At 40.6% G+C, this 26,564-nt stretch overlaps 1 protein-coding gene across 3 annotated transcripts in view; it reads left to right on the forward strand.

The window, feature by feature from the left end:
* LOC145792679 (protein kinase and PP2C-like domain-containing protein) overlaps window positions 1-26,226 on the forward strand; it is a 48,494-nt gene extending 22,268 nt beyond the window's left edge. Inside the window, exons 5-11 of one of the 3 annotated variants that reach the window (XM_082873924.1) lie at window positions 14,302-14,523; window positions 19,247-19,384; window positions 19,759-19,828; window positions 19,937-20,156; window positions 20,317-20,421; window positions 23,336-23,431; window positions 25,860-26,226. In XM_082873924.1, coding sequence (XP_082730050.1) covers window position 14,523; window positions 19,247-19,384; window positions 19,759-19,828; window positions 19,937-20,156; window positions 20,317-20,421; window positions 23,336-23,431; window positions 25,860-25,892 — 663 coding nt within the window. In that variant the 5' untranslated portion in view covers window positions 14,302-14,522 and the 3' untranslated portion in view covers window positions 25,893-26,226. The remainder of the gene's footprint in view (window positions 1-14,301; window positions 14,524-19,246; window positions 19,385-19,758; window positions 19,829-19,936; window positions 20,157-20,316; window positions 20,422-23,335; window positions 23,432-25,859) is intronic. The other 2 variants (XM_082873922.1, XM_082873923.1) reach the window with 2 other exon arrangements.
* The last annotated feature ends 338 nt before the right edge of the window (window positions 26,227-26,564 follow it).

A 26,564-nucleotide genomic window follows, 5' to 3' on the forward strand; every position in this document is an offset into this window, starting at 1 on the left:
CAGTCATGGGAAGGGCCGGGGAACACCTCAAAGGAACTAGCACGGGACTCCCGATTTGAAAAATAAGTCCAAAAAGGAAATTTTCTCAAACTTAATTGTGAAAATAGGCCATCGCGGGCCAAAATCGTGTAACAGTCACGACAAGGGCCAAGGAACACATCAAACAACTCGGGAGGCACCAATGTAAGTTGTGGAAACTTATGGAACTAGCACGAGAATTCCGGTTTGAAAACTAAGTCGAGAAAGACACTTTTTTCATACTTAAAGCTTGAAAATAGGCCATCGGGTGCCAAAATCGTGTAACAGTCACGAGAAGGCCCAATGAACGCCTTGAACACCTTGGGAGGGACCAATGTAAGTTGTGAAAACTTACAGAATTAGCACGGGACTTCCGGTTTGAAAACAATGTAGCAATCACGAGAATGTCCGAGGAATACCTCAAACACCTCAGGAGAGACCATTGTAAGTTGTGGAAACTTACGGAACTTCAACGGGACTCCCGACTTGAAAACGAAGCCAAAAAATGCACTTTTTTTCACACTTAATCCTGAAAATTGGCCATCGAGGGCCAAAATTGTGTAACAGTCACGAGAAGGCCCGGGGAACACCTCACACCTCGAGAGCGACCAATGTAAGTTGTGGGAACTCACCGAACTAGCATGGGGCTCCCGGTTTGAAAACTATGTCGGAAAAGTCACTTTTTTCACACTTAAGCTTAAAAATAGGACATCGGGAGCCAAAATCGTGTAACAGTCACGGGAAGGCCCAGGAAACGCATCAAACACCTCGGGAAGGACCAATAGAAGTTGTGGAAACTTACGGAACTTGCACGGGACTTCCGGTTTGAAATCTAAGTCAAAAAAATGCACTTTTTTTCACACTTAGGCTTGAATATAGACCATCAGTGGCCAAATTCGTGTAACAGTCACGAGAAGGCCCAAGCAACACCTCAAACACCTCGGGGGGGACCAATGCAGGTTGTGAAAATTTACGGAACTTGCGCGGGACTCCTCGTTTCAAAACTAAGTCAAAAATTGCACTTTTTTCACACTTAATCTTGAAAATAGGCCATCAGGGGCCAAAATTGTGTAACAGTCACGAGAACCCTAGCGAAACCCCTCAAACACCTCAAGAGGGACGAATATAAGTGGTAGAAATTTACAGAACTAGCACGGGAGTCCCGGTTTGAAAACTAAGTGGAAAAAGACACTTTTTTCAAACTTAAGTTCGAAAATAGGCCATCAGGGGGCCAAAATCGCGTAACGGTCACGAGAAGGCGTGGGGAACACGTCAAGCACCTCGGTAGGGGCCAATGTAAGTTGTGCAAACTTACGGAACTGGCACAGGACTCCCGGCTTGAAAACTAAGTCAAAAAATGCACTTTTTTCACACTTAAGGTTAGAAATAAGCCATCGGGGCCAAAATCGTGTAGCATTCAGTAGAACACCCGGGGAACACCTTGGTTGGGATCAATGTATATTATTGAAACTTACAGAACTAGCACGGGACTGCCGGTTTGAAAACTAAGCCGAAAAAGGCACGTTTCTCACACTTAAGCTTGAAAATTGGCCATCAGGGGGCCAAAATCGTGTAATAGTCACGAGAAGGCCCATGGAACACATCAGATAACTTGGGAGGGACCAATGTAAGTTGTGGAAACTTACGGAACTAGCACGGGACTTCCGGTTTGAAAACTAATTTGAAAAAGACGTTTTTCTCACACTTAAGCTACAAAATAGGCCATCGGGGACCAAAATCGTGCAACAGTCACGAGTAGGCCCGTGGAACGCCTCAAACACCTCGGGAGGGACCGATGTAAGTTGAGAAAACTTACGGAACTAGTACGGGACTCCTGGTTTGAAAACTATATCAAAAAATGCACTTTTTTTCACATTTAAGCTTGTAAATAGGCCATCGGGGGCCAAAATCGGGTAACTATCACGAGAAGGCCCGGGGAACACTGCAAACACCTCGGGATGGACTAATGCAAGTTGTGAAAGCTTACGGAACTTGCACGGGACTCGTGGTTTGAAAATTAAGTCAAAAAATGCACTGTTTCCCACTTAATCATGAAAATAGGCCATTGGGCGCCAAAGTTGTGTAACAATCACGAGAAAGCCCAGAGAATACCTTGAACACCTCCAGGGGGACCAATGTAAGTTGTGGAAACTTACAGAACTAGCACAGGACTACCGGTTTGAAAACTAAGTCGAAAAAGGCACTTTTTTCACACTTAAGCTTGAAAATAGGCATCGGGGGCCGAAATCGTGTAACAGTCACGAGATGGCCCCGGGAACACATGAAACACCTTAGGACGGACCAATGTAAGTTGTGGAAATTTACGGAACTAGCACGACACTTCCGGTTTGAAAACTAAGTCGAAAAAGTCACTTTTTTCACACTTAAGCTTGAAAATAGGCCGTCGGCGGCCAAAATCGTATAACAGGCGCGCGCCTTTTCGGGGAACACCTCAAACACCTCTAGAGGGACCAATGTAAGTTGTGGAAAGTTACAGAACAAGCATAGGACTCCCAGTTTGAAAACTAAGTCAAAAAATGCATGTTTTCCACTTAAAGTTTGAAAATAGGCCATCGGGGGCCAAATTTTTGTAACAGTCACGAGAAGGCCCGGGGAACACCTCAGACGCCTCGAGAGGGACTAATGTAAGTTTTGAAAACTTACAGAACAGGCGCAGGACTCCCGGTTTGAAAACTGAGTCGAAAAAGACACTTTTTTTCACACTTAACCTTGAAAATAGACCATCAGGGAACGAAATCGATTAACAGTCAGGAGAAGTCCCGCGGAACACCTCAAACACCTCGGGAGGGACCAATATAAGTTTTGGAAACTTACGGAATTACCCCGGAACTTCCGGTTTGAAAACTAAGTCCAAAAAGCCACTTTTCTCGCATTTAAGCTTGAAAATTGGCTATCAGGGGCCCACATCATGTAACAGTCATGAGAAGGCACAGGAAACACATCAAACACCTCGGAAGGGACCAATGTATGTTGTGGAAACTTACGAAACTAGCACGGGACTCCCGGTTTCAAAACTAAGTCAAAAGATGCATTTTTTTCACACTTAAGCTTGAGAATAGGCCATCGGGAACCAAAATCGTGTAACAGTCTCGAGTAGGTGTGGGGAACACCTCAAATACCTCAAGAGGGACCAATGTAAGTTGTGGAAACTTACAGAACTAGCACGGGACTCCCGGTTTGAAAACTAAGACAAAAAAGACACCTTTTTCACACTTAAGCTTGAAAATAGTCCATTAGGGGCCAAAATCGTGTAACAGTCACGAGAAGGCCCAGGGAATACCTCAAACACCTTGGGAAGGACCAATGTAAATTGTGGAAACTTATGGAACTGGCACGAGATTCCGGTTTGAAAACTAAGTCAAAAAATGTAATTTTTTCACACTTAAGGTTGAAAATAGGCCATCGGAGGCTAAAATCGTGTAACAGTCATGGGAAGGGCCGGGGAACACCTCAAAGGAACTAGCACGGGACTCCCGATTTGAAAAATAAGTCCAAAAAGGAAATTTTCTCAAACTTAATTGTGAAAATAGGCCATCGCGGGCCAAAATCGTGTAACAGTCACGACAAGGGCCAAGGAACACATCAAACAACTCGGGAGGCACCAATGTAAGTTGTGGAAACTTATGGAACTAGCACGAGAATTCCGGTTTGAAAACTAAGTCGAGAAAGACACTTTTTTCATACTTAAAGCTTGAAAATAGGCCATCGGGTGCCAAAATCGTGTAACAGTCACGAGAAGGCCCAATGAACGCCTTGAACACCTTGGGAGGGACCAATGTAAGTTGTGAAAACTTACAGAATTAGCACGGGACTTCCGGTTTGAAAACAATGTAGCAATCACGAGAATGTCCGAGGAATACCTCAAACACCTCAGGAGAGACCATTGTAAGTTGTGGAAACTTACGGAACTTCAACGGGACTCCCGACTTGAAAACGAAGCCAAAAAATGCACTTTTTTTCACACTTAATCCTGAAAATTGGCCATCGAGGGCCAAAATTGTGTAACAGTCACGAGAAGGCCCGGGGAACACCTCACACCTCGAGAGCGACCAATGTAAGTTGTGGGAACTCACCGAACTAGCATGGGGCTCCCGGTTTGAAAACTATGTCGGAAAAGTCACTTTTTTCACACTTAAGCTTAAAAATAGGACATCGGGAGCCAAAATCGTGTAACAGTCACGGGAAGGCCCAGGAAACGCATCAAACACCTCGGGAAGGACCAATAGAAGTTGTGGAAACTTACGGAACTTGCACGGGACTTCCGGTTTGAAATCTAAGTCAAAAAAATGCACTTTTTTTCACACTTAGGCTTGAATATAGACCATCAGTGGCCAAATTCGTGTAACAGTCACGAGAAGGCCCAAGCAACACCTCAAACACCTCGGGGGGGACCAATGCAGGTTGTGAAAATTTACGGAACTTGCGCGGGACTCCTCGTTTCAAAACTAAGTCAAAAATTGCACTTTTTTCACACTTAATCTTGAAAATAGGCCATCAGGGGCCAAAATTGTGTAACAGTCACGAGAACCCTAGCGAAACCCCTCAAACACCTCAAGAGGGACGAATATAAGTGGTAGAAATTTACAGAACTAGCATGGGAGTCCCGGTTTGAAAACTAAGTGGAAAAAGACACTTTTTTCAAACTTAAGTTCGAAAATAGGCCATCAGGGGGCCAAAATCGCGTAACGGTCACGAGAAGGCGTGGGGAACACGTCAAGCACCTCGGTAGGGACCAATGTAAGTTGTGCAAACTTACGGAACTGGCACAGGACTCCCGGCTTGAAAACTAAGTCAAAAAATGCACTTTTTTCACACTTAAGGTTAGAAATAAGCCATCGGGGCCAAAATCGTGTAGCATTCAGTAGAACACCCGGGGAACACCTTGGTTGGGATCAATGTATATTATTGAAACTTACAGAACTAGCACGGGACTGCCGGTTTGAAAACTAAGCCGAAAAAGGCACGTTTCTCACACTTAAGCTTGAAAATTGGCCATCAGGGGGCCAAAATCGTGTAATAGTCACGAGAAGGCCCATGGAACACATCAGACAACTTGGGAGGGACCAATGTAAGTTGTGGAAACTTACGGAACTAGTACGGGACTTCCGGTTTGAAAACTAATTTGAAAAAGACATTTTTCTCACACTTAAGCTACAAAATAGGCCATCGGGGACCAAAATCGTGTAACAGTCACGAGTAGGCCCGTGGAACGCCTCAAACACCTCGGGAGGGACCGATGTAAGTTGAGAAAACTTACGGAACTAGTACGGGACTCCTGGTTTCAAAACATGCACGTTTCTAATAGTTAAAAAATGCACGAGATTCCGGTTCTCAAACTAAGTCAAAAAATGCACTTTTTTCACACTTAAGGTTGAAAATTGGCCATCGGAGGCCAAAATCGTATAACAGTCAAGAGAAGGCCCGGGGAACACCTCAAAAAATAAACATCGGGAGTGACCAATGTAAGTTGTGAAAAATTACGGAACTTGCACGAGACTCCCGATTTGAAAATTAAGTCCAAAAAGGCAATTTTCTCACACTTAAGCTTTAAAATAGGCCATCAGGGGCCAAAATCGTGTAACAATCACGAAAAGGCCCAGGGAACACAACAAACAACTCGGGAGGCACCAATGTAAGTTGTGGAAACTTACGGAACTAGCACAAGACTTCTGGTTTGAAAACTAAGTCGAGAAAGGCACTTTTTTCACACTTAAGCTTGAAAATAGGTCATCGGGTGCCAAAATCGTGAAACAATCACGAGAAGGTCCAAAGAACACCTCGAACACCTCGGGAGGGACCAATGTAATTTGTGAAAACTTATAGAACTAGCATGGGACTCCCGGTTTGAAAACGATGTCAAAAAATGCACTTTTTCACATTTAAGCCTGTAAATAGGTTATCGGTGTCCAAAATCGTGTAGAATCTCCGGGGTACACCTCAAACACCTCAAGAGCGACCAATGTAAGTTGTGGTAACTTACAGAACTTCAATGAGACTCCCGGTTTGAAAATTAAGTCAAAAAATCAACTTTTTCCACACTTAATCGTGAAAATAGGCCATCGGGGGCCAAAATATTGTAACAATCGCGAGAAGGCCAGGGGAACAACTCAAACACCTCGAGAACGACCAATGTAAGTTGTGGCAACTTACCGAACTTGCACGGGACTCCCAGTTTGAAAACTATGTCGAAAAAGTCGCTTTTCTCACACTTATGCTTAAAAATAGGATATTGGGGGCCAAAATCGTGTATTTTTCGACATAGTTTTCAAATCAGGAGTCCCGTGCCTTTTCGTTAAGTTTTCACAACTCAAATTGGTCCCTCCTAAGATGCTCGAGGTGTTTCCCGGGCCTTCTCGTGATTGTTACACGATTTCGGCGCACCGAGGTCTATTTTCAAGCTTAAGTTTGAAAAAAGTACCTTTTTCGACCTAGTTTTCCAACCGGAAGTCCCGTGCTATTTTCGTAAGTTTCGACAACTTACATTGGTTTCTCTCGAGGTGATGGAGTTGTTCCACGAGCCTTCTCGGGACTATTACAGGATTTTTGGCCCCCGATGGCCTATTTTCAAACTTAAGTGTTTAGGAAGTGCATTTTTTTACTTAGTTTTCAAACCGGGAGTCCCATGCGAGTTTATAAGTTTCCACAACTCATGTTGGTCCCTCCCTAGGTGGTTGAGGTGTTCCCTGGAACTTCTCTTGACTGTCACACGAGTTTGGCCCCCCGATGGACTATTTTCAAGCTTAGGTGCGAGAAAAGTGTCGTTTCGGACTTAGTTTTCAAACCGGAAGTCCCGTGCTAGTTCCGTAAGTTCTGACAACTTACATTGGTCCCTTCCGAGACGTTTGACGTGCTCCCGGGCCCTCTCATGTCTGTCACACGATTTTGGCCACCGACGGCTTATTTTCGAGCTTAAGTGTGAGAAAAGTACATTTTTTGATTTAGTTCTCAAACCGAGAGTCCCGTGCTAGTTTCGTAAGTCTCCGCAACTGACCTTGGACCTTCCCGAGGTGTTTGGGGCATTTCCCGGTCCTTCTCGTGACTGTTACACGGTTTTGGCCCTCCCGATGTCCTATTTCCAAGCTTAAGTGTGGAAAAAGTCTCTTTCCAACTTAGTTTCCAAACCGGGAGTCCCGTGCTAGTTCCGAAAATTTTCACAACTTACATCGGTCCCTCCCGGGGTGTTTGACGTGTTCCTCGGGCCTTCTCGTGACTGTTACACGATTTTGGCTTCCGATGGCTTATTTTCGAGCGTAAGTGTGAAAAAAATGAATTTTTTGATTTAGTTCTCAAGCCCAGAGTCCTGTGCTAGTTCCGTAAGTCTCCGCAACTTACCTTGGACCCTCTCGAGGTGTTTGGGGCATTTTTCGGTCCTTCTCGTGACTGTTACACGGTTTTGGCCCCCCCGGTGTCCTATTTCCAAGCTTAAGTGTGGAAAAAGTCTCTTGCCAACTTAGTTTTCAAACCAGGAGTGCCCGTGCTAGTTCCGTAAGTTTTCACAACTCGCGTTGGTCACTTCCGTGGTGTTTGTGGTGTTCCCGGCCTTTCTTGCGACTGTTACATGATTTTGGCCCCCCGATGGCCTACTTCCAATCTAAAGTGTTAGAAAAGGGTATTTTCCGACCTAGTTTTCAAATCGGGAGCCCTTTGCCTCTTCGTTAAGTTTTCACAACCCAAATTGGTCCCTCCTGAGATGTTCGAGGTATTCCTCGGGCCTTCTCGTGATTCTTACACGATTTCGGCACGCCGAGGCCTATTTTCAAGCTTGAGTGTGAAAAAAGTACCTTTTCCGACCTAGTATTCAAACCGGAAGTCCCGCTTCATTAAGTTTCCACAACTTGCATTGGTTTCTCTCGAGGTGTTGGAGGTGTTCCACGGGCCTTCTCGGGACTGTTACAGGATTTTTTTGGCCCCCGATGGCTTATTTTTAAACTTAAGTGTTCAGGAAGTGCATTTTTTGACTTAGTTTTCAAACCGAGAGTCCCATGCGAGTTTCGTAAGTTTCCACAACTCACGTTGGTCCCTCCCTAGGTGTTTGAGGTGTTCCCCGGATCTTTTCCTGACTGTTACAAGATTTTGGACCCCCGGTGGACTATTTTCAAGCTTAGGTGCGAGAAAAGTGCTGTTTCGGACTTAGTTTTCAAATCGAGAGTCCTGTGCTAGTTCCGTAATATTTCACAACTTACATCGGTCCCTCCCGGGGTGTTTGACGTGTTCCCCGGGCCTCGTGACTGTTACACGATTTTGGCCCCCGACGGCTTATTTTCGAGCTTAAGTGTGAAAAAAGTACATATTTTGATTTAGTTCTCAAACCCAGAGTCTCGTGCTAATTCCGTAAGTCTCTGCAACTTACCTTGGACCCTCCCGAGGTGTTTGGGGCATTTCCCGGTCCTTCTCGTGACTGTTACACGGTTTTGACCCCCCCGGTGTCCTCTTTCCAAGCTTAAGTGTGGAAAAAGTGTCTCTTTCCAACTTAGTTTTCAAACCGGGAGTCCCCGTGCTAGTTCCATAAGTTTTCACAACTTGCGTTGGTTACTCCCGAGGTGTTTAATGTGTTCTCAGCCCTTCTTGCGACTGTTACATGATAGTGGCCCACCGATGGCCTACTTCCAAGCTTAAGTATTAGAATTTTTCCGACCTAGTTTTCAAATCGGGAGTCCCGTGCCTGTTCGTTAAATTTTCACAACTCAAATTGGTTCCTCCTGAGATGTTCGAGGTGTTCCCCGGTCCTTCTCGTGATTGTTACACGATTCCGGCCCGCCGAGGCCTGTTTTCAAGCTTCAATGTGAAAAAAGTACCTTTTCCGACCTAGTTTTCAAATCGGAAGCCCCGCGCTAGTTCCGTAAGTTTTCAGAACTTACATTGGTTTCTTCCGAGGTGTTGGAGGTGTTCCACGGGCCTTCTCGGGACTGTTGCAGGATTTTTTTGGCCCCCGATGCCCTATTTTCAAACTTAAGTGTTCAGGAAGTACATTTTTTGACTTAGTTTCCAAACCGGGAGTCCTATGCGAGTTCCGTAAGTTTCCACAACTCACATTGTTCCCTCCCTAGGTGTTTGAGGTGTACCCTGGATCTTCTTTTGACTGTCACACGATTTTGGCCTCCCGATAGACTATTTTCAAGCTTAGGTGCGAGAAAAGTGTCGTTTCAGACTTAGTTTTCAAACCGGGAGTCCCGTGCTAGTTCCGTAAATTTTCACAACTTACATCGGTCCCTCCCGGGGTGTTTTACATGTTCCCCAGGCCTTTTCGTGACTGTTACACGATTTTGGCCCCCAACGGCTTATTTTCGAGCTTAAGTGTGAAAAAAGTGCATTTTTTGATTTAGTTCTCAAACCCAGAGTCCCGTGCTAGTTCTGTAAGTCTCCGCAACTTACCTTGGACCCTCCCGAGGTGTTTGGGGCATATCCCGGTCCTTCTGGTGACTGTTCCCCGGTTTTGGCCCCCCCGGTGTCCTCTTTCTAGGCTTAAGTGTGGAAAAAGTGTCTCTTTCCAACTTCGTTTTCAGACCGGGAGTCCCCTTGCTAGTTCCGTATATTTTCACAACTCACGTTGGTCACTCCCGAGGTTTTTGCGGTGTTCCCAGCCCTTCTTGCGACTGTTCATGATTTTGGGCCCCCGATGGCCTACTTCCAAGCTTAAGTGTTAGAAAATTGTATTTTCCGTTCTAGTTTACAAATCGGGAGTCCCATGCCTGTTCTTTAAGTTTTCACAACTCAAATTGGTCCCTCCTAAGATGTTCAAGGTGTTCCCCGGGCCTTTTTGTGATTGTTACACGATTTGTGCCCGCCGAGGCCTATTTTCAAGCTTAAGTGTGAAAAAAGTACTTTTTTCGACCTAGTTTTCAAACGAGAAGTCCCACGCTAGTTCCATAAGTTTCCACAAGTTGCAATGGTTTCTGCCGAGGTGTTAGAGGTGTTCCACGAGCCTTCTCGGCACTGTTAGAGGATTTTTTGGCCCCCAATGGCCTATTTTCAAACTTAAGTGTTTAGGAAGTGCATTTTTTGACATAGTTTCCAAACCGGGAGTCCCATGCGAGTTCCGTAAGTTTCCACAACTCACGTTGGTCCCTCTCTAGGTGTTTGAGGTGTTCCCTGGATCTTCTCTTGACTGTCACACGATTTTGGCTCGCCGATGGACTATTTTCAAGCTTAGGCGTGAGAAAAGTGCCGTTTCGGACCTAGTTTTCAAACCGGGAGTCCCGTGATAGTTCCGTAAGTTTTCACAACTTACATCGGTCCTTCCCGGGGTGTTTGACGTGATCTTTGGGCCTTCTCGTGACAGTTACACGATTTTGGCCCCCGATGGCTTATTTTCGAGCTTAAGTGTGAAAAAAGTGCATTTTTTGATTTAGTTCTCAAACCCAGAGTCCCGTGCTAGTTCCGTAAGTCTCCGCAACTTACCTTAAACCCTCCCGAGGTGTTTGGGGCATTTCCCGGTCCTTCTCGTGACTGTTAACCGGTTTTGGCCCCCCCGGTGTCCAATTTCAAGTTTAAGTATGGAAAAAGTGTCTCTTTCCAACTTAGTTTTCAAATCGGGAGTCCCTGTGCTAGTTCCGTAAGTTTTCACAACTAGCGTTGGTCACTTCCGAGGTGTTTGAGGTGTTCCGGGCCTTTCTTGCGACTGTTACATGATTTTGGCCCCCCGATGGCCTACTTCCAAACTTAAGTGTTAGAAAAGGGTGTGTTCCGTCCTAGTTTTCAAATCGGGAGTCTCGTGCCTGTTCGTTAAGTTTTCACAACTCAAATTGGTCCCTCCTGAGATGTTCGAGGTGTTTCCCGGGCCTTCTCGTGATTGTTAAACGATTTCGGCGCGCCGAGGCCTATTTCCAAGCTTAAGTGTGAAAAAAGTACCTTTTCCGACCTAGTTTTCAAACCGTAAGTCCCATGCTACTTCCGTAAGTTTCCACAACTTACATTGGTTTCTTCTGAGGTGTTGTAGGTGTTCCACGGCCCTTCTCGGGACTGTTACCGGATTTTTTTGGACCCCGATGGCCTATTTTCAAACTTAAGTGTTTAGGAAGTGCATTTTTTGACTTAGCTTCCAAACCGGGAGTCCCATGCGAGTTCCGTAAGTTTCCACAACTCACGTTGGTCCCTCCCTAGGTGTTTGAGGTGTTCCCTGGACCTTCTCTTAACTGTCACATGATTTTGGCCTCCCGATGGACTATTTTCAAGCTTAGGTGCGAGAAAAGTGTCGTTTCGAACTTAGTTTTCAAACCGGAAGTTTTGTGCTAGTTTCGTAAGTTTTCACAACTTACATCGGTCCCTCCCGAGGCGTTTGACGTATTCCCTGGTCCTTTTCGTGTCTGTTACACGATTTTGGCCCCCGACGGCTTATTTTCGAGCTCAAGTGTGAAAAAAGTGTATTTTTTTATTTAGTTCTCAAACCCGAGAGTCTCGTGCTAGTTCCGTAAGTCTCCGCAACTTGCCTTGGACCCTCCCGAGGTGTTTGGGGCATTTCCTGGTCCTTCTCGTGACTGTTACCCAGTTTTGGCCCCCTCGGTGTCCTATTTCCAAGCTTAAGTGTCAAAAAAGTGTCTCTTTCCAACTTAGTTTTCAAACCGGGAGTCTCCGTGCTAGTTCCGTAAGTTTTCACAACTCGCGGTGGTCACTCCCGAAGTGTTTGAGGTGTTCCCGACCCTTCTTGCGATTGTTACATGATTTTGGCCCCCCGATGGCCTACTTCCAAGCTTAAGTGTTAGAAAAGTGTAATTTCCGATCTAGTTTTCAAATCGGGAGCCCTGTGCCTGTTCGTTAAGTTTTCACAACTCAAATTGGTCCCTCCTGAGATGTTCGAGGTGTTTCCCGGGCCTTCTCGTGATTGTTACATGATTTCGGCCCGCCGAGGTTTATTTTCAAGCTTAAGTGTGAAAAAAGTACCTTTTCCGATCTAGTTTTCAAATCGAAAGTCCCGCGCTAGTTCCGTAAGTTTTCACAACTTACGCAAGTGTTTCACGGAATTGTTGGAGGTGTTCCACAGGCCTTCTCGGGACTGTTACATGATTTTTTGGGCCCCCGATGGCCTATTTTCAAACTTAAGTGTTTAGGAAGTGCATTTTTTGACTTTGTTTCCGAACCGGGAGTCCCATGCGAGTATTTGGGAGGCTTAGCTTGATTTAGGTTGGAGTTTTCTATTTATTCGGGAGGCTTTTCTAGGAACAAATGAAATTACAATGGGCTTCATTTGATTGAAGGGTTGATATCATGTCTTTAACAAATTAGGAGCAATTGAAATAGGCGCATGCCTCGGATGCGCTTCGTTAATGTCATCTCACCTCAGGGATGGCAATGGATCGGGTTTTGAATGTGATTTCTTGCTTTTAAACTTAATTAATTTAGTGATACAATTTTATACTTTACTATAAACCTGACAATTTTGACCTACCTACCGCTATAGTTTACCCTACCATGGCACAAATACAATCGGGCCGAGGAATTTTGCCATCCCTGAGGTGCACCTTACTGCACTTTGTGCCTAAGTGCGTGCCTAAGCACGCTTTTGATGGCATTGGCTTAGATTTTACACACATTCCATAAAACATACTGTGTTAATGATTAAGGATGTGCAGTCTACTACCATGTTGTGTTCTTAGGTTTTGTTTTTTTCAACATATAGGAATTAGTAGTATTTTTTGTCAATTTTGAATAGATTATTCCTGATGCATCTAGAGAAGGGAACCCAAGCTTAGATTAGGTTATTGACCATTGACCAAAATAAAATAAAGAGATTAACTTATTGGTAAGTTTTTGCATGTTGCACAAGATTTATAAGAATGTCTAAACATATGAGTGATGATAATGAAGTATTTATGTCACGATGGACATAATGCTCTTCAAAAAATTTGATAAATATCCTTGAATTTCTGTAAAACATGGGAATAGCTAACGTGGAATATGATTTCAATTTTTAAAACATTTATGAATAAATAATGCAAATAATATTAATTTTTCTAAATTATTTCCAACATCTCACCAATTTAACCTGCATGGATAGCCTAGTTGTCAAAGGAGTGAACTCTTGGATGAGATATAAACTCATATGCTTTGGGTTCAGCTCTTGCTGGCATCTAGACCCTGTCTTGGAGAGGTTCTTCATCATCCAAAAGGAAAAAAACCTCGCCATTTTTAAAATTTGGTATTGCTACTCAACATCTTAGGTAGACGTCCTAATTAGATACCTCTTTTAAGTTTCAGCTGAAAGTTCTTGGAATTACTTTATGGATTTAATGGCAACTACTGAACCTCTTCAAATTACTCAGTCTCATTAATTTAGAAATTTCAAATTTGTTTTGGTTTCAGCTCTCGCTTCTGTTTCTTTCTCTCAACATCTTCTGCTTCCTTTGTCTCTCTCTTCTCTGCATATTCTTCTCTTTTCTGCATAGCTTAGCTTCGCTTCTTCTTCCTCTTCTTTACTGCTTTCTTCTTTTTCATCTTCCCAGCTGGTTTCTTCTTCCTCTCCTCAGCTGGTTTCTTCTTCCTCTCCTCTGTTGCTTTCTTTTTCTTCTTCTTCACTGATGTTGCTTCTATTCTCTACTTCCCCGCGTCTGCTACTACTCCTACTACTGCTGATCTGTCTGTTCTCTACTGTAGCTGTTGTTTTCTCTTCTCCCTAACTGTTGTTGGATCTTTCCTCTGTCACTGATGTTGCCTTCTCTCTTGAAGCTGCTGATGATGAGGATTTCATCCGTGTCCAATTACTTAATTTGTTTACTCTTTGCTTGGTGCCACATATCTGTTTTGATGGAATTCCTGTGAGAAACCAGTTTACTTGTTTGGGAGTTTGGGCTGAATGTAGTAAAGTTCTCCATTTGAGTTATATCACTTGAAATTTTTTCTAACCAAAGTACCAAACTAAGCTAAATCCGAGAGTACATAGGAAGGAGAAACTTTGGAGCAATTTTTTGAAACGTAAACATCTCTTCAAACTCGAGATGGGTTTTCTTCGACAAGAGGGGTTTGATGTAATGTGGTCCCATAGGAAAAGATTGATTGCTTATTACTGGCATTGGATAAGCTTATTGCTGTATGTCTGTTCCTTTGCTTTGATTCTCTGTTTTATGAACGTATCTCTGCAACATCTACATAAACTTGGGATTGTACACAGGGATGTAAAACCAGCAAATATTCTTGTAAACATCATCACCATTTTCTAATTTGTTTTGTTTTGTTTTGTTTCTGATCTTTTTGTGGGTAAGATTTTGTGTTTCCTATTCAAGTGGTTGAATAATATGCTGCTGCCGCCTCTGTTTTTTTATTTGTTGGCAGCTTGATGAAAACCTTCGTCCACATCTGGCAGACTTTGGTTTAGCAGAATATAAGAAAGATCTTAAACAAGTTTCTATGGAGAACTGGAGAGCATCTTGAAAGCCAACTGGTGGTTTCCATGAAAAGAATATGGTCGGCACACTCATATATGGCACCTGAAATATTGAGAAAGGAGATACATAATGAAAAGTCAGATGTATATAGTTTCGGTGTGACAATAAAGTAAGAGTTTGACATAAAATTAATGATTTTTCTATGCTCTCTGCCACTTTGAATAATAGCAAATCAAAATGTTGTTTTATCCTTTGTACCTGATGATGTTTTACGAGACGGACAAGAAGTTTTTTGAAATGCTATATGTTGATGACAAGTTAGTGATCGTAGAACCATGCTTTGATACTGAAATATATAGCCTGCACCTGTGCTTGTGGACTCTGGTTGCTCCAAAAGGTTTATTGAGTTTGCTCTACTAATTTTTGCCAGAAATTGCAATCTTTAGTAGCTAGTACCTTGTCAGTTAACATTCTTGAGAAGTTGATGACAGATCCAATGATACATGTTGGACATTCCTTCATGTTAGATGCATGTCCAAATATGTCAATATTTTTTTAGATCCGGACACATTTTGGACACTCGGGGGACACGTGTGTCCATCACTTAGGAAAGGTGATAGGATTTTGTTAGTTAAATTAGTTATTGGACAAAATATAGTAAACGTTATTAGTGCTTACGCCCTCTAAGTAGGATTAGATGATCAGACTAAGAGAGATGATTAGATGATCGGACTAAGAGAGATTTTTTGGACCAAATGGATGAGGTATTACAGAAAATACCCGTATGAGAGAACCTTATTATAGGTGAATATTTGAACAGCCATGCAGGAATAGATAAATTAGGTTATGAGAGGGTGCATGGTGGGTATGGTTTTGGTGAAATAATAAGACTGGAGAGAATATTTTAGTTTTCGCATTGGCTTCTGACCTAGTGGTAGCCAATACTATGTATAAGAAGAGAGCCTTTAAGAGTGCGTCAATTAGGAGCCAAATAGATTACTTTCTAGTAAGAAAAGTGGACCACTTAAAATGCAACAACTGTAAGTTGATTCCTAGAGAGAGCCTAACGTCTCAACATAGGATTTTTGGTACCAGATTTATGCTTTAAAGGGAAACACCAAGCTAGGAAGAATATTGGGCGCTGTAGGATGAGATGGTGGGTCCTAAAAGGGGATAAACTAGAAATATTTAAGAATAGAATGGACGATGAAGGTATTTGGGACTTGGAAGAAGATGCTAACATTATGTGGAACTCAATGGCCAATTTTATGAGGAGAATCTCAAGGGAAGTCCTTGGAGAGTCGAAAGGAAAGAGATCCAACTCTATGGAAAGGAGGAAGAGAAAAGAATAAACAAACTTACTAAGATAAGAGAAAGGAAAATAAGAGATTTTAATCAGGTTAAGTGCATCAGAAGTGAGGACTCTAAGGTGTTGGTAAAGGATAAAGAGATTAAGAAGAGGTGGAAGAGCTATTTTAATAAGTTGTTAAATGAAGAACATGGAGGAAGGTCGAAAGGGGAGGAAGTAACCAGTAATAAGGAAAATCAAAACTAAGGCTTTAGGGCATTTGAAGTGGAGATTGCACTTAAGAAGATGAAATTGAATAAGGCTTTAGGACCCATTGATATCCATGTTGAAGCTTGGATATGTTTGGGTGTGAAGAGGGTTGCTTGGTTGAATAGGTTATTTAGCAAAATTTTGTTGACTAGGAAAATGGAGTCGTGGAAGAGTATTTTAGTGCCAATTTATAAGAATAAAGGAGATGGTCTAGAATTGTAACAACTATAGAGGATTCAAGCTGATGTGTCATATAATGAAAGTGTGGGAGAGAGTAATGGAACGTTGATTGCGAGATATAATAGAGATGTCAGATAATTAATTTGGATTTATGCTCGGTAGGTCAATAATGGAAGTGATCTATTTTTCAAGGAGAGTAATAGAAAAGTATAGAGCAAAGAAAAGATACATTTATATGTATTTTGATCTTGAAAAAGCATATAATAGAGTCTCTCGGGATATAATCTAGTGGGTGTTAGAGAAGAAAAGAGTGGCAAAATGTTATATTGATGTGATTAGGGATATGTATGAAGGTGTGGTGACCACTATTAGATTGTCGGTTGGAGAGACAAGTGAATTTCCAATTATTGCGGAGTTACACCAAGGATCAACCTTAAATCCTTATCTTTTTGCTTTAGTCATGGATGAGTTGACGAGAAATATTCAAAACGATGTGCCATGGTATATATTGTTTTGCAGATGATATCGTGTTAGTGGATGAGAGTAGAGGAGTTAACACTAAGTTGAAGACTTGGAGAGAAGCATTTGAATCTAAAGGATTTAGGATAAGCAGAAATAAGACAGGGTACATGGAGTATAATTTTAGTAATAGTAACGATGGAAATAGAGGAGAAGTGAATATTAAGAACCAAGAACTACCTAAGAGTGAACATTTTTATTATTTATGATCGATTATCACAACAACTAGGAAAGTTGGAGAAGATGTGGTTCATACAATTAAGACAGGGTGGCTTAAGTGGAGGAATGCGTATGGGGTACTGTGTGATAAACGAGTACCCACTAGATTAAAAGGAAGGTTCTATAGAATGACTACTAAAATAGCGATATTGTATGGGATGGAATGTTGGGCAACTAAGAAACAACATATAGATAAGATGAGTGTTGATGAGATGAGGATGCCAAGGTAGATGTGTGGCAAGATTAGAAAAGACAGAGTTAGGAATGAGTATATTCGTGAGTGGGTAGGAGTTTATACCGATAGAAGATAAACTGAGAGATAATAGATTAAGATGGTTTGGTCATATACAATGAAGACTAACAGAGGCAGCAGTGAAAAGATGCAATATAGTAACGGTTGAGGGAAGTGTTAGGGGAAGGGGAAAACCTAAATTGACGTGGGCTAGTATAGTAAATAGAGATATGAATCTCCTTAATTTGACTAACCAAATGGCTGTTGATAGACTCGAGTGGAGAAAAAAGATTCATGTAGCTGACCCTATTTGATGAGACTTAAGGCTTGGCTTGGTTTGGTTTGATTTGGTATTAATTAAAGTATTCATATACATGACATATAATAAATATATAAAACTATTTATTTTGCAGGTGTCCTTCACATGTTGCATCTTGCATTTTTTGAAATTTGTTGTGCTAGCGTGTCCATGTCATGTCTCTATCGTGTCTCTTGTCCATGTCCATACTTCTTAGAGTGTCTAATAATGGATTAAACACTATTTTCTTGGGCTGACTATTTTCATGTCGTACTTGTCAAAAAGCAAATAGAATGATTGGTCATCTTGATCATTCATGAATGCCTTAATTCACTTTATCTAACAAATTTCATTTCGTGGCAATGTAATAACAAGAAGGGTATGCATGTACTTTATATTGTTAGATTCGGGGATAACATTTCAATGCTAGATAGTATGTATAGACCAGTCTTTTGCTTTGTTATCTAGGTAGCTTATTTCTCTTATCTAGGTAGTGGAGTGGTGGCGATAGTAGTAGTAATGGTAGTCGTAGAGGTGAAGTGGCGACAGTGGAAGTAGTGGTGGTGGTGGAATGGCGTTTGCAGTAGTGGTGAAGGTGGTAGAGGAGATGGGTGGTGAGAGAGAGAAATGAGTGAGAGACAGATAGAGAAGAGAGAGGAGAGAGAGAGAGACAGAGTGATGAGCGAGAGAGAGACAAAGTGGTCGCTAAAAGTGCATTTTCTTGTAGTGGATCGATAAATCGAGAGGGAGCTCAGTAAATAGAGAAGACGGGAGTGGGAGAGTGAGCAACGCAAACACAGTGGGAGAGAGAGAGAAAAAAAGAGAAAGAGATAGAGAGTGAGAGACAGAAAAGAGACATAGAGAAAAGAGAGATGGATGAGAGAGACAGAGAAAGATAGAGAGGAGAGATGAGCGAGAGACATAAAGAGAAGAGAGATGAACGAGAGAGACAGAGAGAAGGATAGAGAGAAGAGAGATGAGTAAAGAGAAGAGAGATGACAAAAGAGACAGAGAGAGAAAAGAGATGAGAGAAGAGATAGATGAGTGAGACACAGAGAGAGAAGAGTGATGAAGATGAAAAAATGGATGAAAAGATATAGACAGAGAGAGAGAGAGAGAGAGAGCGAAAAGAGATAAACGAGAGAGAGACAGAGAGAGATGAGCGAGATAGCGAGAGAGATAAAGAGAAGAGAGAAAAGAAAGACAGAGAGAGAAGAGAGACAGAGAGGAGAGAGAAGAGAGACAGAGACATAGACATAGAGACAGAAAGAGACAGACAGAGAAAGAAGAGTGATGAGTGAGAGAGAGAGAGAGAGAGATAAAAGAGACGGAGACACAGAGAAAGAGAGAGACAGACAGACAGAGATGAGTGAGAGAGAGAGAGAAGAGAGACAGAGAGATAGAAAGATGAAAAAATGGGTGAAAAGAGAAATGTTCAAAAGAGTAAGACGACGTCGTTTTTATTTTTTATTTTTTTTTGTAACAGAAAAATACCGTTGCATTTATTTAAACCATTTTATGACTATATATATATGAAGCCGTCTCATTTTTTTTTTTAATTTTTAATTTTTTTTGCAACGGTACGTATTACAATCGCAAAAACCTCTTCCGTTTTCTTTTTTTTTTTTGCGACAGCAAGTTGTGCCGTCTGAAAAAGTCACATTTTTTTAGACGGGAATTGTGCCGTCTCCAAAAGTCACATTTTTGGCGACAGCAAGTTGTGCCGTCTCAAAAAGTCACTTTTTTTGAGACGGCAAGTAGTGCCGTCGCAAAAAGTCACATTTGTTGCGACGGCAAGTTGTGTCGTCTCAAAAAGTCACATTTTTTGAGACGGCAAGTTGTGTCGTCGCAAAAAGTTCCGTCTCATAAGCCCACTTTTCTTGTAGTGATACCATCTAGTGTTGTCTTGGGGATCCTTCGGTACTTGTGGGAGAAGGGAGACAATGGAGGACACACACTTTCTTATGCCCCAATGTGCGGTGAGAAGGATATCCATGTGTTTGGAATCTTTGATGGTCATCGAGGTGCGTCATAAATTAAGAGCTACTTATTTTCATCCTATTGGTGTATTTGGTACCAAACTCAAGCAACAGTGGATTTTAATGAGAACTAAAGCTCATGTGGGTGATCACAATATTAATTAATAAACAATTGCTTGGGCATCACTTGAAGTGTTTCTTAATGAAACCAAAATGACATAATGAGCATTACAAAGCCCAACTATTACAAAATGGAATTATTTTGGAAATTAGTTTTAAGAAATAAATGTTTAAATTCTTGAAGAATTCCTTTTTTTTTTCTTTTTTTTTATAATTCTTTTTGGTTGTTTCCAAACATAGCCTATGTGTCGTGCATTAGTTGCTCTAGATTACAATAAAAATGGCAAGATCAAATGCAGGTGCAGCAGCTGCTGAGTTTTCTGCTCGAGCTCTACCAGGATTTTTGCAAAGTCTTGGTTCCATAAAAAGGTTTCTTCCATTCTATTATTCTTGTGGGCTCTTTACATTCTATAATCTATATATGAATCTATTTAATAAGAAGTACATATTTTTATTTTGTATTTGATAACAATGCAGTCCGTCCGATGCATTACTAGAAGCATTTGTCAAGACAGATGTTGCATTCAGGAATGAATTGGATTCCCATCGTAAATCTAAGGGAGTTATTCAGAAAGACTGGCATCCTGGTTGCACAGCCATTGTGGCTCTTATAGTCAGAAACAAGCTTTTTGTTGCTAATGCTGGCGATTGCAGGGCAATGCTATGCCGAGCTGGCAGTGCTTATGCTCTAAGTAAGGTGAGATCGGACTTGATTTATCAACTAAATGACTCTGTAGTTGAAACATTCTATTAGAATAAAACATGGACCTTTTTAAACTTATTTTATTAAAAATTGTCTCCTTTGCTTACCCAAATGGGTTAAATTGTTCTCCAACTAATTCAACTTGATGTTGTAGGATCATGTTGCAAGTTGTCCCGAGGAGAGAGAACATATTATCAGTGAAGGGGGACAGGTCAAATGGCAAGTTGACACGTGGAGGGTTGGGCAGGCTGCTCTCCAGGTTTTCTTCTTATCCTTTGCTTAACGATATTCTAGAAAAATGTGTAGACTATTGTCTTCTAATATGGTTGTCTATTGTGAGGAAGTATATAATATAAACTTGTTTCGTCAAATTCTTTTTGCACCAAGTGTTAAGACACATGGACCACCACTACAACCCATATCTAGGGATATCTTGAGCATTATGATTACCAAAAATACTTATGATCACTAAAACATGAAAGAAAATATAAAAGGTAAGGAGTTGGTCCTCGCATCCTACTCCAACTTCTGAGCGTAGCGAGGAGGCTCCTTGTGTCCTGCATCGGCTGGTAGTTGTATGGAGGGTTCATCAGTTGTCACCATGAATGAAGAGGAACATTATGCAAGTTGGGCTGAAAGCATTCGATGTGGTTGTTGACGAGGTTGATCGCAAGAAGATGTGGGTCGCGAAAAAGGGTAGATCTCTGGAAAGATCCCTGATGTTGGGATTTGAAGTTCCTTTGTTGGCTCAAAAGACGCTTCTTAATTCCTGAAGAGAGGTCTTTTGGGCAGTCTCAACCTCTCAGAGGGCGCATAGGCTTTTGGAGGTCTAGAGACTGGTGAATAGGAGTGGTTGCTCCTTGAGGTTAGGATTTTTGGGGCAAATCAGTGGCAGGTTGTCACACCCCACCCCAATTTCATATTAGAAATCTAAGGCATGATGGTTAAGGGTTTAAGGCTAGTTAAGATTATTAAGTTAAAATAGTGAGATCTTCTATTGTAAGTTCATATTAGATTATTCACCCAAAAAAAAAAGTTCATATTAGATGTGGACTGATTCAAAAGAGTAGGGTGATTGATGTATGATGTATGTTTTAAAGCCTAATTCAGCGTTCAAGGGTTCAACAACAAAAATGGAAACGAATAACAAAGCAAATGATTTAGATTTCAATAACCAGACTTGCTTCATATTATGTGTGTTTATAAAAGTAGCACACACCGAACTCTCTTTCCTCCCTACTCAAATCCCATTACATTACACAAAAGAAATAGTACAGGTACAACTTTCAGGTATATACATTACACTTTACAATCAGCTCACAACAGTACAGTAAAAAATTAGGGTAAATTACATTAAACCCCCCTCAACTATGACCTATTTTTGAGTTGCCCCCTTAATGTTTTAAAGGCAACACTTACCCCCCTTGAAGTATATGAATTGCAAAAGTCATTAACACTGTTAACAGAAATTATTAAGTTACCCTTTTACCCTTCAATTGTATTGCTACCAGACTACCATTATCTTCTTCAACCACTACCTAATTTCTTCCAAACCCTAATCAAATCAATTCAATCCCAAACCCTTAATTCCACAGTGTCTCCACAATTCCGATTAACAAACACAACAAATTCATTTGACAAAGGGAGTAAAGTCAGCCACTGTGAATCACCACAACAATCCCATATTTTTGCAGGACCTAATGATCAACAAAGGGAGTGAAGTTTGGGGGTGGCAATGGAGATGGGGGTGTTGTTTAAGGGCTTGGGGTTTTGAACTCATTGAAGAGAGAGAGAGAGAGAGAGAGAGATGAGGGGTTGGCAATGGCTACAACAGCTTACGGCAATGGCAATGGCAATGGCAACAACGGTGGTTGAAGACAATGGCCCACCTCTCTTCATCTCACTTGCCACATGCAACCCCTCTTCCAGCCTACACCAACTCCTTTTTTTTTCTTTCTTTAACCAATGGCATCTCCTTCATTGTTCCTCCCTCCTCCCATCTCTGCACCACCACCTTATTTCCCCCACCACTCACCACCTCCCCTTTCGATTCCCACCAAGCCGAAACCCCTTCCCCACAGCCTCCCTCCCACTGATCAAACACCCCAATACACTAAAAGCCCTATATTAATTCAACATATGTCCACTAAAATCCCCTCACCTAATCAACGTATCACCATCAAAACCCTCAATTCTTTTGCTGTGGAACTTTTTTATCAAATCATAATGGCTTGGCTAATAAGGGTTCTCTAGTTGGTATTAGCCATGAGAGTTTCTGGTTATGGCTTGGCATTTCTGGCCATGTAGAGTTGCTGGTTGTGTATATATATACGATGTATGTATATATAATAAGGCTTTTTTAGTCATAAATTTTTAATTACAGTATGATACATTTATGCCAAATGACTACCGGTGTGATGACAGAAAAGGTGTGATGACAGAAGAGGTTTAGAGTTACAAAACAAAACTATAAGCGGGTTGAGTGTTGAATTTTTAAACATTGATTTTTAACTTGACAATGGGTCATTGTTGAGGGGGGTTTACTGTAATTTACCCTAAAAATATATTTGTTGTTAGAATAGGAAATTGATCAGAATTATCAATATAAAAGGGAATGAAGTCTAACTCATTCCCTAACTGTTTCTTTTCTCTAAACCTACATATGTGTATATATATGTATGCATGTATATATATTAATATGATTTACCCTAAAACATTGATTTTGGTTCTCTGTGTGGTGTAGCTAAAATTAAATACAACAATAGGTTGAGTATAGGAAGATTCATAGTTCTCAACCAAACTTGCTAGCATGTCCACCAACAAAGCACACCTACAGTAGGCAAACATTTTTTCTTTAATTTGTTAAAGTTATATATTCCTTTATTTTTATTTTTCCTTCATGTCTTGGGAGGGCCTGAACCTTGCACCTTATCTTTTTGGGTATTAAGAGATAAATAATGAATTAGAAACAAAAGGTTGGTTTCTATTTAATGAGGTTTCTGTAAACTAGATTTAAAAAATAAAGAAACAAGAAGAGGGTGGGTAAACAGGAACACATGGTCCCTGCCCGGCCCCACTCTTTGCCCGTGCTTCCAGTATTCAACATGATGTGAAAGCAATAATCAATAATTTGTGGTTGAATTTGAAGTTTATTAATCACATATTTTTTATAGGTTACGCTGTCTATTGGTGACGATGATATGAAGCTTGTTGTGACTGCAGAACCTGAGATAACTGAGACCATACTGTATGTAGAAGATGAATACTTGGTAAGGTCCTTTGATCTGATAATCTTCTGTTATCTGGGGTTTGTTATTTGTGTACTACGACAAACTAATAAATGGATTTGTGGCTTCTAAATAGACATTTATGTACAGTTTCTAGGGAAATCAGAAATTTTAAATAACTGCAGTTGCATCTGCTTTAATCACTTTAAAAGCATTTGTTCTATATGCCATTACCAAACACAATTTTCTGTAGTGCCTGGATGATCATAGCACAATTCATGTTCTTGCAATTTGAAATTTGTAGGCCCCCAATTTAGGAGGTCCCATACTTGGAAATGTTATTAGCAATACAATAGAATAATCCTGAGATATATTATTGAAGTTTGAAATCTGTAGCCTTACAGAACAAGATTTTCTCCAAGTGTTTCCCACAAACACTCCATTAATCCCAATAGTTTAAAAACCCTTTTACGAATGATGTGGAAAAGAAGTAACACAAGGTTTTAGAACAATAAACTCTTTAAGGAGTTGAATTTAAACAACAAAGCTCAAATGCAAAAGAATATGGAAGTTGAAGCTCAAAACTTGAAAGATCTTGATGGGTATTACATTTAATCCTTCATCCCATGTTTGTAGACATGTAAAAATCTTGTTTTTATTGCCCTTCATCTCATTTTGGTCGTTCCAGTGCAGTAAATGCGTCTCTAGCAGTTGAAACGAAGTAGCTGTTGCATATTTTAGAATTTAAATTTTGCGAAGGAGTCAACTTATTTTGAATCTAGGTGAAATCTGAAGCTCTCAGAACTTTTCTTAAGGGATTCGATTTATTTTGTCAAGGAGTTGACTAATCCTTTTATCTGCATGACAATTGGAGTTCAGGGTCGACTCATTTATTTGAGGTCGACTCAAGACCTTCAATGTTTTTAAGATTTTCACGTGTTAAGCATCTCAGACTCATCCAAAACCCTTTCTAACTCCAAAATAATTTAGATAATGAACATTTAATCATATGACAAAATCATGTTACATTCTCATATTTCATTAAGCTATCCAATACCTAACACCAAAGGATATTGACAATTCAAAGTACAAGTTTATCATTTGCTAGCCACTCACTAATTTTGTATTGTGAAATATCAAACATATATCACTGTAAAACACAACCAACAAAAGCATCATAGACAATATCAAAACTAAACCATAGGTCTAATTTCTCTTTCATTTGAAGCATTTTGAGGCTTCTTGAATTCAACCCTTTTTCTTTTGTTATGTTTACGGTTAAAAATAGAATACAAGTATCTTGGCAGACTAACCCCAAGGGGTTGGCCTAGTGGTCAAGACCTGAGCCTAGGGTGTGCTCCCTTCAAAATCTACTAAAGTGCAAACAATTTCTCGAGACCAGTTCATATGGGACTTTGCCCGACCCCCCACTAGTGGATGGTGGGATTGGTCTTCCGGAGTAGTCGGTCTAGTGGGCCAGATGCTGAGTTATCAAAAAAAAAAAAAAATTATCTTGGCAGACTTGTAATTATTCTAATTTGTATTATGCTTTTCGTTTGTTAGTGCATAACATAGGTAGGCACTCAGATCAAACTTATTCAAAAGAGATCGTATACCACAATTTGAACGATTATGGTTTATGCCTTTGTTTTTCGGTTCTAAAAATAAAAAAATTCTAGCGACCTTGCCCTATCTCTTCCCTCCCCATTCACACCTCATGGTTTCAAAGCATTGAAATAAGACAAAACAAGGAGGGTGTGGAGTAAGCCTAGAATGAGAGAGTGTTCTGACGATTGAACTTCCATAGAACTACATGTAAAGTGATACAGTCCATACCTAATATTAGGAAGATAACCTCTCTAGTATATTTGGGACTGGTTAAGTTTAAGATAATATTATAGTGTTAAAGATATCAGAATATATGAAGATCCATAATTGAAGGGATTTGATTGTATCTCCCACTATATATATGGTGTACCATGTAATCAAGAGGATTAACTAGTGTGAATAAAAGATGTAGCCCATAGGGCTTTGTATGTGTGGACGTAGGCCAAGATTGACTGAACCACGTTAACTTTTTGTGTTCTTTCTTCTCTCTTTTCTATTTTTATTATCTCTTCATATTCAACCTTCTTGTCATATTACCAATATCAACTGTTAACACCTCCCTTCACATGCTTCTCATATTTCTGAACTTGGAGTTATATTATTTAGTTTAGTGATCTCTAAAAAATGATCTTTTGAAAAAAATTACAGTGGCTGAAAAGGGGGGTGGGAAGTAAAACCCTAGATAATTTTGCGACCTTTATGCTTTTCCCAATAATTCTTATTTAATTCAAATGCTTATGATGTATGTTTCATTTGTAATAAGACCATTTTCAAAATTTTGCTTTATTTATGACGGATGGTTGTGACTTGTTAGCATATCACATTTTTATAGAGAGAGTAACAATATGTGTTCGACTATCAGGTTATGGCTAGCGATGGCTCTAGGATGTTATGAGCAACGCAGAGATTGTTTGCATAATAAAGGACACAGTGAAAGAGCCTGGGATGTGCTCAAAGAGATTGGCAACCGAGGCTGCTGAACGTGGAAGCAAAGATAATATAACTATTATTGTCGTTTTCTTGCATCCTGTATCTACTGCAGAGAGGATTTACTAGGTTTGATGGTATTCTTATACAAATTGTTTTGTATGTATGAAATTAATTTTAGTGAGACATGGAAATGAACCAGAGGTGGTAGGAAAAGGTTTACCTCCTCGTCTTGTGGAAATTGTATGCGTACATTTATTTTTAGTGGGAAACTACACAAAGCATATGCTTGCATTATTGGATTTCAATGTGCATATATGGAATAATATTGCTAATAGATGTTTAATGTGTTCACAGTGCGCGCGCGCACACACACTCTCTCCCCAAAAAGGCATGAACACTTCATTAAAATTAAACTGCACTACATGATTAAGGCAGGAATTTTTGATATGATAATACGATTCAAATCTACATGAATATGTATATGGCACTACTCGTTAGCACGAATATTAAATAGGTTGGATTACTGTCAAATTTGTATAGAACAAAGCTGACACGAATAATTGCTATAATGAAAAATTAGTTACATATTTAATATTATTGCTATTAAAGGGTGTTATGACATTTTTTAATCTCTTAT

This window comes from Camellia sinensis, chromosome 6, assembly GCF_055761805.1.
Source record: "Camellia sinensis isolate YWXY chromosome 6, ASM5576180v1, whole genome shotgun sequence".
NCBI classification, from domain to species: domain Eukaryota; kingdom Viridiplantae; phylum Streptophyta; class Magnoliopsida; order Ericales; family Theaceae; genus Camellia; species Camellia sinensis.